Raw genomic sequence first — 15357 nt, forward strand, 5'->3', positions numbered from 1 at the left:
TACAGCAAAAGAATACTGTTATATAGCAGTTCCTTCACACACCTGACCAAACTCTTAAAATCATAGAAAGCAGATGTTAAATGATTTTAAAAATAGAGCTTTTACTCTTCCTTCTTAATGATGCAATTACCACTTATACTTTAGTTCAATAACTTACAATGCCAGACCTCCAACCCTTGATGCAGTGAACCCAATAAAATTCTCTGCTGGTGGAGGAGCATACAAAGCATGCAGTGGCTTTACTCTATTTCTATGGATTTTGTGAATTGCCATCCACTCTATTTCCCTATGTGCTTCAGAACAACTTTTCATTTCATGACATTTTCAGTTTGTCAGTCAAAACTCAGCTTGTTCATACATTTGTCCCTCAGTACCAGGTCAGTGATGCTGTCACCACTTTGAAATGCTGCTTCTTTCCATGCCCATGTCCTTTGGAATTCAGGTTTCACTTTGGAGTGCGTAGGAAAAACTTGTTAATGAGAACTGGTGAGTGGTTCCTGTTAGTATAATGCTTTTCTGCTTTTGATAATTGCTTTTTACAATGCATTGAAAACATACTGTGCTTTTGTCATTTGAAACATGACTAGAAAATTTTTCTTGTTATAGATGTAAAGTTCATAGTTGAGTCTGTGAAACTGATTTAACCTCTTGCCATCTGGTCATTCAGCTGAGATGTCAAATTTCATTCTTTGTTTAAGAAAGAAAATGTCAGTATCTTTTGTTTAAAGAGTGTACATAGCAAATTGATTTGAAAATAGAACAGTTTCAGACATAGGGAATTAAACTTGTCTTGACTTTTATTCTCCCTGCCAAAAATGATGCAGTAATGATGGATAACAATTTTAAAAGTATTTATGTCATCCTAAAACATGTAGTTTCTCTATTAAGTACATTGCTAATAATTTGCATAGTAGTGTTTTTAGCATGATTGTATTTGTATGTAGCTGCAGATGTTGTGAATGCCTGGATACGTGACAGCTACAGCTTTTTTTGCATGCATACTCATATAAGATTTGTATCTGTGTGCTTTAGGATCTTGATAATGAGCTGTAGGTCAGAGCAAGCAGTGGCCAGGATCTCTGATATTCTCTTACCTTGTGTCTCTGTTGAGTGCCTTGTTTGACACACCTGATGTGGTCCTGGGAGTACATAGGGCCAGGCAGTGTTTGGAACCAACACTTACTTTTAAGTGGCCACCAGAGGTTGCTGCAGAACGATGGACACAGCTGGGAATGGGTTTGCTTTCTGCCTACGTCTCATAAATGGTGTTAGGTTCCTCGTTTTGAATTCAAACCTGAATCCTGAGCTTAGCAACAAATTGCATAGTTCTGGTTCTGACGTGATTGTTTTTTTCCAATGGAGTTGAAGCAAAGGTTAGCCCTGACTCCTTGTATATGTTTATGTCATTACATAAAAATGTATTTCTCTGTGTGCTGGTTTAATAGTGGAGACCAAAAACATTGGTTCAGCATCCTTGTTGCTGTAGCTGACTATATGAAGAAATTTCTTATGACGAAAATTAATTTTTCTGGTGTGGATTTGGATAGGGCTTGAAAGTTTGCTTGCTAAAAAATGTAAAAATGTCTGTTGGTTTTACTTGTTTGCTTTAGAAAATTCTAAAAATGCTGTTTTTGATTACATAGTATTTGTGTATATATTTTTCATCAATTCAGTAAGTATGTGTACATTGTGGGAAACATTTTCTTCACAATTACATGAATGTAACAAATCTTAAATGTCTCAATATGCATAAGAAGCAAGAAGATGAAATCAAGAAGTGTGGGAGGAAAGATTGCTTGGAAGAGTATGCTCAAGAGGATAAATGTTAGGAACAGTGTGGCTTATTTGTAATAATGTAACCTCACACATGAATATATGCTATTTCAGGCTTTTCTGAGAATATGTTGAGGCAAAAGTACACGGGAGTTTTTGATGCGTAGTTTCAAACACTTTTATTGTTTGCTTGGAATGTGACAACATTTTAAGCACCCTTATTTTTTAATGTCTGTTTCTGTGAGTCTGTAAATCCATCTTTATGTAAGTTAAAATGATAATTTTGTGCCGAGGAATTGCATCCAGGCAATCATGCTACATGAAATTCTGTGTTCAGAAAGCAAAGGGAAAATGCACTGCCAGATGAAGCACAATTTCCTTACGCTCCGTCACAAAAATTAGAGCTGTATTATTTTCTAAATATCAGCTGCAGCTAGTGAGTTATTGTGTGTGTAAAACAAGAAGTCTGAGAAGAGTTTAGCAGCAGTTTGCCCAGCCTGTGGTATTAGAGAGTGAAGATACAAGTGGTTCATGCAGATCAAATCAAAGAAGTGTTCGTTAAACCATTTATGCTACATCATCATGTATGATGTAAAAAAAAGAAAAAAAAAAAAAAGTGAAGAAAATATCTTAAAACATATTTTATCCAAGTTAAATGTAACTTTAGAAAATGGAGAATTGAGAGGTAGTTTATCTGTAACTGAAATGTAGCTAGAGCTACTCTTAGTCTTATCTTATTAGCTAGCTCTTGATTGCATTTAGAAAAAGAATGTTCATTTCTTTTCATTTCTTCATGTTATGGTTACTATAGGATTGCAAAACAATAAGTCGGCTGACGTTCTCCTTCCTAAAATGCCACACCAGAAGCAGTGTCCACATGAAACTTGAGAAAGTGTAGTTTCTGAGGATGGAAAATCCATACAAAGGTGTTAGAAACAGAACCACTTTTCTCATTCCTTTTTAAGATACAACAGTGGGATTTGGAAAATTGGGGTAATTCCTTGGATAGATAACTATTTATAGGAAGCTTGCTTTTAATTGCAGTTTGTAGGTTTTAAAGAATGGGACTGGAGCTCAGGGACATCTTTTTCAAAAGCGAGAGAGCTAGGCTTCAGAATTAGCTTAGAAAACCCACAGCACTGTGGTTCCCAGATACTGCTATAATGAGAAGTAGGGGCACAAACTTAGTCAGAAACTATGCATCTAAGAGAAGATTTTGAATTAGAAGTGAAATGTCTTAGAAAATTTGAAAGTAAGAATCACTGATACGTTACCTAGGGTAGAATAGAATACACTTTTTTTTTTTGTGGTTTTCATTTATCATCTTCTGAAAGGGAGAATACAGTCATGAGGGCCACATTTTAAAATTTTGCTCCCAGGTCCAATTTAATGGTTGTGCTCATGTTTTAGTATTCTGAGGAATCATTTGTCCACACAGCTCAGTATCTTGTTATGCTTCCTATATTTCTGCCTCACAATGCTATATATATAGATATACATAAAGTATCCATCACCTTAATCAGTGAATAAATAGCTTTTACTCCATTTCCTGGTTTACATTCAATAGATTGTGTTTTAGCTTATCATTTTTTTACTATTAGCTCAATTTTATTGGTTTTTTTTTGTTTGTTTTTTGCTTTTTTTTTTTTTTAATTAGCTTCCGTCTAATTCAGTTTAAGTTATTTGTGAAAGTGTACAAGTGAGGAAAAGATGACACTGTCTGTAGGGGAAACAGAGCTCTTAAAAATATAAGCTATATACTTTGCAAAAAGAAGTTGCAGCATGCGTTCTTGTGGACTGTTAACTCTTAACAGCTTCTATGGGAGGGGTAAACTTTTCATGCCAAATGTCCTGAACTTATATTAGATATCTCCAGTAAGAGGGCATCACCAGACAGATAATGATTGCACTAATTCATTTCTTCATTTCTTATTCAGTAAAATTTATTTCTAAATAACCTAAAATAAAGGCGAAATAAATGTTTTGGTTTGTATATATATAAAATTATATGAACATACAGCAAATTTATGCTTCCTATTTAAAATACCTTGCAAAGATATGTCACAGCCGATGGCATAGCTAGAAGACAAGGGAGCAAGCATACTTACACGTTTTATACACTGGTATAATCATTTCTTAGTTGTGTGCTTCTTTGTGTTACACGCTTCTGCTTTAGCTGGCTACTTAACAGCCACATTGGTGTAAAGTTATAGTTGTGAAGCTTCTGTTAAGCTGATGGTCACAGACACTGTTACAGAAAAAGAGTAAGCCTTAGCCTGCAACTGAGCATGACCTCAAGTTTAGGAAGACTGTACCAACTAGTCAGGAGAGGCCAAAGTAGGACAACTGATGGAAGCTGATCTTCAAAGAGGAAATAGAGTTAATTTATCCTATTTTGGAATAGGAGGTGATTACATGAATGTGAATGTTCTCAGAAGAATGTTTATGTATCTTCCTATATTCTGGTCTGTATTTCTTGGTCTTATTTTATTTCCCTTGCCCACAGGAAATCCATCTTACATTTTTAAAATGGCTTGAGGAGAATGTAAATGCTGAAGGATTAATAGAATCCAGCAAAGTGTCTCTTAAATTTGTTTCGTCTTGTGAATCGGAAGTGGAGATAACGCCATCTCTCATGTCAGTCGTCACCGAGATGGGAAACTTCTCATCAGAACATTTCAGCCTGGAGACATATCAGCAGAATCTACAAACAAAGAAACTTGGAAAGATTGTTTTATTTACTGAAGTTACCACCTCAACAATGAATCTTCTAGACGGGTAAGACAGTGATCCAGACCATCTTGAGTAAGCTTCTATCATAGTAATGTTTAAGGTAGTAAGTATCCATATCTAGGCGATTACATACATTTTCCAGTGCAAGTTATTTTCTGAGCTAGTTATTTAACAAAAGTAATACCAAATAGACTGGGGCATTAGTTTTAACACTGCTGTTTCTTCATTCTGTTTAATATTGTTTTGCTCAATATTCCACTAAAATGTTCTTTGGTGCTTGGTGGTTTGTTTGTTTGTTTGTTTTAGATGTCATTTAGGATTGTAGGCATTTTCTTCATCACCACACAGACAATGCTTGTGAATGAGTTGTGAGATATCTTTGAGGAAGTAGTTTGTTAGAGTTTTGAATGGGATTAAGCAATATGAAAGTCACAGCTTCCAAATCTTAGGTTGTAGCCTATGTACAAAGGATATGCTGTTTTGTTTCAGAACATGAAATAGTCTGATGGATCAAACTGCCTTTGAGAAGTTGTTGCTCTTCAGAAAAGATTTTTCTGTATGTTCCCACGTGTACCTATAACTCTTCTTGAGAGCCACTTTTGAATATCAACATTCATTCACTTGTAGAAATTGCAAGTGAATTTTACTGTTGAAAATAACTTCAGTAATATTGATCTGGATTTTTCTATGAACATAATCAGATAAACAGCCTTGAATGTTGTTGTGTCTGGTTAGTTAACTAGTAATAATAGCTTTACTTGGAATCAAATACAAACTTCTTCAAAACCAAACTATTTTTTGTATGTGCGTTTGTACATATGTTCATACACTAAAAAATGTTGCTGTCCAATTTTGCCAGAACCCTTTTCCCAGATGTACATCTTGGTCCTGCAGCTGATTTTATGAGAGCTTTTGGGCGTAGGCAGGCTTTTTTTTTCAATAGAGCCCAAACGAGAAAAATGGCTTTTTAATTGAAATATTTGCAGTATTCATTTCTTTTCATTCAAGCCCATTGGTCTGAAAGAAGACTTATTGGGAAGAAACAGTAGGAGTGATAACTTAATATGTCAGTACCTTTAATCATTGACAGTTGTTTTTGGTGGTTCTTAGTGCCGGTATCTACACCTCTCAGTAAGATGAAGCATACTATTAAGAATTTGTGAGTTTATTTAGATATCACAAGCTAAATATAATTACGTCTGGTTATTTTATTTATAACATCCAGTAGGCAAGGGAGCTGAGCGAAGTGGTCTTGTTTTTTCAGTGAACCTGGAACCTTTTATCTCTAAAGTGATGTCACAGCAGGGTGTGCAATTCTCAGATTTGTTTTTTACTAAGTAGTTCAAAAGTAGTGAAGTGAGTCTTCAAGATTTTCCCCCTTGTGATGGAACTCAAGTAGCTGGCTTTCTGTCAACCAGACAGCCAGATGTAAACCAGATCTATCTCTCAGGTGAGAAGATGGTCCTACTTGGATTATAGTTTGGGAAATAAAATTTCTTACAGAAAGCCTTTTGTTTTAATGATTCAAAATATTTGTCTTAAATATTGTGGTTAATGTTACTGTAAATACACTATTGCCATAGATGAAAGAACAACAATGTGATGTCATTTGTAGTTCAGCAAAATACCTTGAGACTTCATAAAGAGTATCAATGCATAAACTGCTAGAAATTGATGCAATTATCTATTAGATATTTTTCAGAGATGAAAAGTATGTCAGTTTATAATGTGCATCCATAAGAACCAATATGGATGTGTTAGGATATATAGTATGTCACTTTTTTCTGCTCGCCAGTTGTAAGTGAAAGGAAAATATGTACTGGAAGAATGAGTTGCTTTGGTTGTACACACAGAAAAAATTACCTGTTTGTTGTTTGTAAGTATACATTATATGTATATGTACGTATATGTAATCAAGTATTGCAATAAGCAAAATAGCAAAAATTTGCGATGACTGAAAATATGACTCAGATAACTCAGTAACTTATTCCATTGGATTAGCAGCAAATTTATTTAGTACATTATTTAGTAAATTATAAATGAATGTAGCATTTAGCTTCTGTGGCTTTAGATTTTCTTATATCCCTCCCACAAACTGAATTGCAAAGTTTTGCCTCCCTTCCTTTTCATTTCCCCAAACCTTCATACCCCCAAAAAATTAAGACATCGAAGGAGAAAGTGGGCTGGAACTAATTTAATGGCTGAGTGACCTCACAGTAGAGAAACAGCCGGAGCCTAATAGGGGTCTTTGTCTACATTTCCACCCTGGCTGGTAACGTGCCAGTCAAAAGTCAAGCAAGAAGAACAGGTGGAAACTATTAGACCTGTCATAAAGTTTGAAAAATTGATTCTGGAGTCTAAGTGAATAGATTGAACTTGACAGTGTTGTCCTAAAGATTCTAAGGGAAAATTCTGTAGTTTAATCTGGAATCCCTTGATTGTTCATTAGCTCTCCAGATGGCATGTCTTAACATTTTGCATATTAACATACATTCTTTACTGTCATTGGCATATGTTTATATGTGCTAAGGTAACAAGCAAAGTGTGAATTCACCTGTAAGTATCTAAAGTTAAGTGGCATTAGTCTAATTGCAAAACAAAGATTTGCTTAAATATCATATAGTTTTAAATAATGAAAATTGTCTCAGTGTTTTCAAGTTAGATGTTAAAGTGAATTGTATGAGACTATTAAAAGCATTTCAACTTTTTTTTTCTTAAACTAGAATTTAAAATCCTTACCAAAGATAGGATCTCCTGTCTTTTCTTTATTTTTTCTTTAAAGGATTATTCTTTCCACAAGTCAGAGAGGAATTTATTTCAGAAGCCTTGTGTATTTATTCAAATATATTTATTCCAGTGCCACCTGAGCAATTTAACCTTTCCAGAAGCAGTTCCACATCCGGTGTCTTCTCAAAGAAAGGCTGAAATTGTATGATTTACAGTGAAACATTATTTTTAAAGATACATCTGCTATAGTGGTACAAGTACTGGATTGTGGAGATGCACTTAATAAGCTTGCAAAACCTGAGGTTGATAAATGAGTGTTTATTTCTAGTACACTTAAATTGACTGGTATGGTTTCTTGACTGTTTCATTAAAAATAAATAAATTAGGTATTCAGTTTTATTCATTACCAGCACCTATTGTCTTGCTTTAATACTGTGGCAAAAGTTATGATTCAAACATTACTAAGTGAGCATGTGATATATTGTACATAAAATTACATTGTGGAATCTTTCCCCAGTATTTAAGAGTGAAGGCAGCTTTTATTGTGCCGTTGTTAGGAAAAGTTTGTTACAACAATGGTGCGTTTCAATTAAAATGAAATGTGGGAGAAAATTACTCTCATAATTGCTGAATAGGATATTTAAATAAAATGTCAGTTTAAAATAAACAATTTCCAAACAGTTAAAATCTTTGCCAAAGAAAGTCCTTTGCATTTTTAGTGGCTGTTTAGTTTTTCTTTATAGTCTTCAGGATTCATTGTACTACAGCTCTAATTCAGAAAGCATGCATTAGGACTCAAATTTTATGTTAAAACTCACTCGTGTGCTGCTTATGCAGATTAATGAAAAGTAAAAACAGCTTATATCTGACTGAAATTGGAATGCCAGTTCAGAGGTACAGATGAGTTGAGATTGACAAACTGTATTTTATACCTCGTGGATGTTTTTGTTTTTTTTCCCCTCAAATCCTTATCATATTGTATGCTATGTAAACACAGCAGATACCTGTTTAGTCATTTAATGCACTTCCATGATCTCTTAAATTCTCTGTTTAAACCATATTTTATATGAAACAAATTAAAAAGTTAAAAACAGATGAGCCTGAGGGATTGGGGTTGGCTTGAAAAGTGGTTTGAAGACAGAAACTTGGAATTAACACAGCACGTACAAAATATGCCATATAGTCACAGTGTACATATTTATCCCATCATTAGACATGTCTGCCTAAAACCTTTCAGGTATTTGCATCAGAATTCCATGATGACTGGGTGACAAGCACAAACTGTTGCTCTTGCAGCTATTGACTCAACTTGATTGGCCATTTTCTTTAAATCTCTGTAAACTGTTTACTACTTCTAGTAATACCTTAGCAAGCCATGTCTCATAATGTAGGCTCAGTTGAGTAGAGGAAGCAGTTGTGCTGTGTGGTCAAAACCAGTTGCAAGAAGGCTGGTTTTCACAATATTTTCAAATAGAAGTCTTGTTTTTGTTCACATGAAGATGTATGGGTAGTTGGATTACAAAGTCTTCAAAAAGTAGTCTTTTTTTAGGATGTTTCTAGTACATCAATGGTCTTCTGTAGATACATATCTTACCACCAGTATTAATACTCTGTAAAAATTACTGCCCTATGTCCTACATCCTTCCCCCTGAAGAGTGCATGTTAAGAGTTAGGAGGGTTTCCTTTGTCTGAGGGAATAGGCATTGTTATTGCATATTTTAAAAATTTACACTGATAAATTGGTCAATTGTGTGTAAATACATTTTCTACATAATCATTAATACAGGTAGATAAAATAAAAAAAATAATTTTTCATTTTGGATAACCAGTCCTTCCTTATGCAGAGAGCTCTCAAAATAGCATACGTCACTTTTAAAGCCTGAGATTCTTTGGGTTTGTTTGTTGAGCGGTACTGGGGGATAGGAACATTATGTATGATAAATATCTAACCTGAAAACTGAAGTTAGATACTAGTGACTGGAGATCTGCTCTTTAATGAATTTCACTCTTTTAATCTACATCTTTCCCATTCAAATTAACCTTGATACAGTACCCCTATTCTTTTATTCCATATATCATTGGGATTACTAACTTTTAAATTTGTTTGCTTTCTTTTTAGGATTGAATTTGCAACAGGATTTTTATTCTCAAAAGAAAAAAATTTGGTGTAGTGGAATAGCTGCTTCCATGCTTGTTTTCCTTGAGGATATTTTCTTTCTTTCTGTTATTGCCATTTTGTGCCTTTCTTTGGTGGTAGAGGTTAGCTCAAGTAACAGACTGTTTAATTCCCTTGAACCAAATCAACAGTAACTTTTACTAATTCAGTTTTCAATGTATATTATTTCCTTCCATATTCTTCTGTTCGCTTATTGGTACTGTTTTGCATCATCCTATGTTAGAGAAAGCTGTCCTTCGTTCTGATAACAAAAGATCATACAGGAATTTTTGTAAGGCAGCCAAGAGTCTGTTCCCTTCCTTGCCTGTGAGGAATTCGGAAGTTTTTGGCACTGATTTGGTTCTGTGCCATTCCCAGACTCTTCCTTGAGATACCATTTTTCATTATATGCTTGCTGAAAGACTTCTGTATTAGGATTTGTCAGCTCCTTTGAGTCGATTTTCCTTGCCTTTCTTTCCACCTGTTGTGAATGATTCGTAAGGGCACTGAACAATTAGGTCCCTATTTTCTTGTCACGCACCTTGTGTATCTGATTTTCCATGGAATTGAAAATAAAATATGTTCCTTTTAATTTTTTTATTATGAAAAATTAGTAGATTTTCTTCCTGTTAATGAAGTGGGCCCCCTTCTTGCATGGTTTCTGTCAGTGTAGGGGGAGGTTTGACATTCCCAAAGGGGATTGAATTATAAAAAAAAATACCCGTTTTGCAGAGCAATTAACCCACATTGAACTCTTACAGTATATTGCATTATCCCAATGCTGGAAGTTCCTAAGCAGTTTGTGTTGTGATATGAATACTTACTTATCCTTGGGATGCCCGTCATTTGTTAGATATGAGAGGTAACCTTACAAGACTGCTCAGGTAACATGATAGCTAGAGAATGGAAAAGAAAGGATTTGAAGAATATCTTCCTGCTTTGTTTTAAAGCAGTGCTGTCTTTGTGCACACATTTTAAAACAAACTTTTCAAATTAAGATGAAAAAACTTGAATGCTGAAATTAAAAATCACACATTCTTGAAAAACAGGATTGCCTTGAGAAAGTGTTGTATTTTACAGTACAATATACGTAATATAACAGGATACAATATGTGATATATTGTTAAATTATTTTTATTAATTTGCTAACTCTGTGATTGCCAATTCAACCTTTTGATTTTAAATTTTATTTTGTAGGAAAACTGTTGCTTGGGATTAAATTGTCCAGAAGCACTTGTCCATTACTGCTTGCACCTCATTGAGAAGGAGTGTTAGGTTAGAAAGTTGAGAATTTTGATGGGAAGGCTTAAAATGTATAGGTCATGGGTAATGAGCTCCTTTGAGAGAGGAGAAAGTAAAGAGATTTTTGTGCTTTTTCAGTCATTTTGTACAGTACTGTTAATCAAAACAGTCAATTCTGCAGTATCAGTGTGGACATGTAACAGATAGGGCTGTCATTCTGTTCTTCACATTGCTTTCTGCATACCTGGAAACCTGCCACCTTATTGCCACGAGTCCAAAGTCAAAACGGAATATCGCCCCTGAGGAAGTTTTGTGTTTATGGTAATAAGTAAGATGGACATAAATCAGTGTGATATGACCTGATGACTTAAAAAGGCGAGATAAGGCAAGAAGACTAAATACCTTGATACCTGCCTCCATAGTTTACCTTCCCAAGGAGCTCAGAACTTTGATAACCAATGGGGCTACATTTATCTCCATGTCTCTTTACTATAATCATTAGACTAGTAGTAAATAAAAGATGATGCAGAAAATCATATCAGCTGTTAGGTATTCAGAAGCACTGGGAGGAGGATATGGAAGTGATATGTGTGCTGTTACTCACAGATGCAGGTGAAGACACCTCCGTTTAGGAGCCAGTAAAGATTCAGTTTGTCAAGACACTGCATGTTTCATATGCTGTAGACCTTCTAAGGAGATGTGCTGAAGATATTCAGCACATGCGAGTTCTGAACAGACTCCCAGTTTTTTTCAGAAAATGGGAATTTGGAACTGGTTGGAAAAGTTGAGCCTTGCATACTTTGCTTTGGCAACTTCTCTGGCCATTATAGTTGTTTTAAGGATTGCATAGGGCCTATTTCGGTCTTGGAAGTAGAATTATGTTTGCAGAGTGATTTTTAACTGATTTTAGGAAGCTGATGGGAAGAATCCCTCTTTTCAGCTTTGGACAGAAATGTGTTGTGTAGTAAGTTTTGACTTTATCTGTTTGAATTTAAACTACAATGAAGATCTGAACTCTAAACTAAAACTAAATACAACCACACAAAATGTGGGTTATTCTGTGGAGAAGCCAGTTCCTCATTCTGAGTCTACATGGACAAGAATATAATCAAATTTCTTCAAAGCTTGAAGTTAGGTCATGGCTTTCAGTTTCCATTTAGTACTTCTCATTCTCTTTGCCTTTGCCAAAAAATCAAAAAAGAGAGAAGGATTGGAATCATAACACTGTAGGAGCTGAGGTAGGATTTGATAGACTTAAGCATGATTGTTTTGAGGAATTTTAAACAGCACCTGTTCCAATGCTGTTAAAAATAAACATACTGATTTTATTTTATTTTTTTTATTCTTATGCTGCCAGTCAGAAGATAGTGATTTGGTTTCATAATAATTCCCTGGTTGTTTCCAGTGCTTTCAATGCTTGCATAATTTCTACCTTAAGCAGTAAAATAAGAAAATCCCACAGAATCTGAATTATTTTATTAAATCCCAGTGGCCTAATTTATTTTCACTTATACTCCTAGTTAAAATATTTTAAGAATCTGTTTGTATTCAAACGAACCCTTGCATTTATCACACCTCATATCATTTAGCCTAAAATGTCATGGCCTGCAGAATGGTGTGTAAAAATGGAGGTTCCCCCACTGCAGTTTTGTAATCCCCAGGATTGCTATAAAATACAGCACCTCATGTTGCTTTCAAAAGAATTTACTGGCATTGTTCTTGCTGCTTAACAATTAAATGTGGATGAACTTCCAAAGGCTTTTTTGTAAACTTGAACCAACCCTGTTTTTTTTTACTGATGGCACTATCTGACATTAAATAGGCAAACAAACAAAAACATAAAAAAAAAAAAAAAACCACAAGAAAAAAAAAAGCAAAACAGAACAAAAACCAAAATAAATATTTTGAAAGATTCATAGCAAACACAACACTTTTTTGCATCTTACATTAAACAGCTGTGGAATACAACTGTAGGCTATGTATAGATCTTTGTACTTCATGTCTGAATGGATCATCAGTATATCTCTTCATAGAGGAATTAAATTGAGGGTAGTGAAAAGAAATCAAGAAGAGAAAGGAAAAAAAGTAGGGAGATGGAGGCTGAGATACAGGAAAGACGAAATAGAAGTATGATATTCAAGGGAAACAAGTGTGTCTACTGAATATTTCCCTGAGAAACCTTAAGGTAAAATAAGTGATATATAAAAAGGTTGCAATATTAATTGGGAAAAAATCTAGATGTTTTCAAGAGTGTTTAGCAAACCAATTATTTATGAGAAGTATAATATTCCATTGTTCAAATGGCAACTTATTTACTGAAAGATAATTTTTTTAGTATTTTAGTTTAGCTTTTTTTTTTTTTTTCATTCTGAAGTTCAAGAGGCTGGTATTAACTCCACTTAAGCATGTGGTGATTACATTTCTAATTTTTTTGTTTGTTTGTTTAAGAATTGTGAAGTATGAGGAAAGGACTTCATTTCTTTCAGGTGAAAAATAATTTCCTATACCATTTTTAATGAATCTTTAAATGATGGTGTTCTGGTTTTCTTGTTTGCTTTTAGCTGCACTTTTAATCATATACCCTTTTAAATATCATCAGAAGCATCTTTGAATAATCAGAATCCAGAAAATTGCTTATATTTCATGGTTTTTAAAATGTGGCATTCAACATATTGCATTGTATATTTTGGATCTCATATGTAATTCATTAAATTATGTGCTTCATGACAGTAGGAAACCTTCAAAATTTATTCTACCCAACTGTAATTTTTCCACCCTTTACTATCTTTATTCAGTGTAATCAATGGCTTAAACCTAAGACCTGATTTTCTCATATACTGAAACCATTTTGTCATACAAACAAGCTGCTACAGACCCAGTTCCCTTTTAGCTAGCTATGTTGATTTTTGTATCTAGGAGCTGAAGTTTAATTCACGTAGATTTCCACAGAGCTGTACACTGTCGCCACACAGAAGCAAATTGAATATAGAATATATGATCACAGCTATTTCCTGGCACGCAATGTTCTTCAGGGTTTAGTGTGTCTTTTTTTGTTTGTTTGTTTGGTTTGGTTGTTTGTTTTTCAATCATTTCTGATGAAAAAAGACGAGGAACTATTCTGCTTAGTAGCCAAACATAGACTTCATAGTACCAACAATGATATTATAAAATTGCATTCATCTGAACTATTGTTAATCTAAGCAGTTAATGTCTTCTGGGTGCACAAAGGTCAGTAAGACCTTACAGGTAAATTGATTCTACTTCCTAATCTGTGCTCATGGAATCACAGAACGTCTCGGATTGGAAGGGACCTCAAAGCCCACCCAGCCCCAACCCCTGCCATGGGCAGGGCTGCCCCCCACCAGCTCAGGCTGCCCAGCGCCCCATCCAACCTGGTCTTGAGCGCCTCCAGGGATGGGGCACCACAGCTTCTCTGGGCAGCTGTGCCAGCACTGCACTATTGCTGTTTCCAGTAGTTTTCACATAAACTTCCAGCATTTTGCTTTGTCAGTAGTTTTTGTTTATTTTCTAGTTTTGGTTCAATTTGGAATATGTTTGAGATGAATAAGATACAATTTACTTTCACCACTAATTGATAAGTGCCTCTATCATTATTTAATAACACGTGCCTCTTTTTTTTTTTTTTTTTTTTTTTAAGTAATTTCATGTTGAAACAAATCTGGTAGTTGCTGGCCAATAGGTAAGGTAATTCTGGCCACACTCAGGAGAAAATTGGATTAAGAGAAGTCAATTGCATTTCACTTCTGTACGCAGATCTTGACCTGGTACATGATAGAAAAAAAAACCCACAAAAACCCAACACTTGTCTTGGTAAACTTCATTGAATGTAGCCTTTTATGTACTCTTAGAGCTCATCATTAATCTGTTTTTAATCTTTCATTTCTGAGCACGGTTTGAAATTCGTAAGTTGTTATGGCTAAATACTAGAGAAAAGAAGAGAGCTTAAATCTCCCTTCCTTTTGTCTGTGTCAGATCAGCTGACGTGAAATGTGTCAATGATGTATATATCTGATGTACGTCTTTAAGAGTTTTCATGCTTTCTCTATATTTTCTGTTATTTCTGCCAGCTTATTATCCCCAAAACCAATGAATATTTTCTAAGGCTAGAGAATGGCTTCAAACTTCTGTTTTCGTAGTATGAATAAATAGTTGTGTCAAGTTTGAAATTCAGCACAATTCCTTTTTTTTTTTTTTTAAATAACAGTGGTAGTTAACAATAGTAGAACAATAGTTCAAGAAAGTGAAAGCCAAAAGGAAAGAATTAACTCATAAAATTAGACTATTTTCAGCTGATGGTTACAGAAGCATCTTTCCTACAGTTTTATGCAGATATGGGAATAGGTGAGAAGAGATGGGCATAAATGTCTTTCGGGGATGTCTGCAGGCATATATATAGATTGTTGTCTTATTTAATGGTAATTGATTTTATTCTTCAAGACTCACCAGAAAATTTTACCAGGTATTTCTATAAATACTGTCTAATAAACAGCACAGAACAACAATTCACTATGAAGATTTTAGGTGCAATACAGTCAGAGTTTTTGGGGTGAGGATGGAAGAAAAGGAGAAGAACAAGTAAACGTGGAGTAAAATTGAAGACTTCATTTTATTAAGTCCAGATCAGTCAATAAGTGGGTTCTGAGAAATGTTGGCTGTAATATTATTCAGTCTGGAGGGATGTCTGCTGGTCCATCATTAGCTCTACT

The 15357-nt window shown here is 34.6% G+C and overlaps 1 protein-coding gene across 2 annotated transcripts in view; it reads left to right on the forward strand.

Annotated features, from left to right (window-relative positions):
• HLCS (holocarboxylase synthetase) overlaps nt 1–15357 on the forward strand; it is a 115607-nt gene that overhangs the window by 33410 nt on the left and 66840 nt on the right. For both annotated transcript variants that reach the window (XM_052673802.1, XM_052673803.1), the window contains one exon: nt 4280–4551. In XM_052673802.1, the coding sequence (XP_052529762.1) occupies nt 4280–4551 (272 nt within the window). The remainder of the gene's footprint in view (nt 1–4279; nt 4552–15357) is intronic.

This window comes from Tympanuchus pallidicinctus, unplaced genomic scaffold, assembly GCF_026119805.1.
Source record: "Tympanuchus pallidicinctus isolate F22 unplaced genomic scaffold, pur_lepc_1.0 scaffold14, whole genome shotgun sequence".
In the NCBI taxonomy this organism is placed as follows: domain Eukaryota; kingdom Metazoa; phylum Chordata; class Aves; order Galliformes; family Phasianidae; genus Tympanuchus; species Tympanuchus pallidicinctus.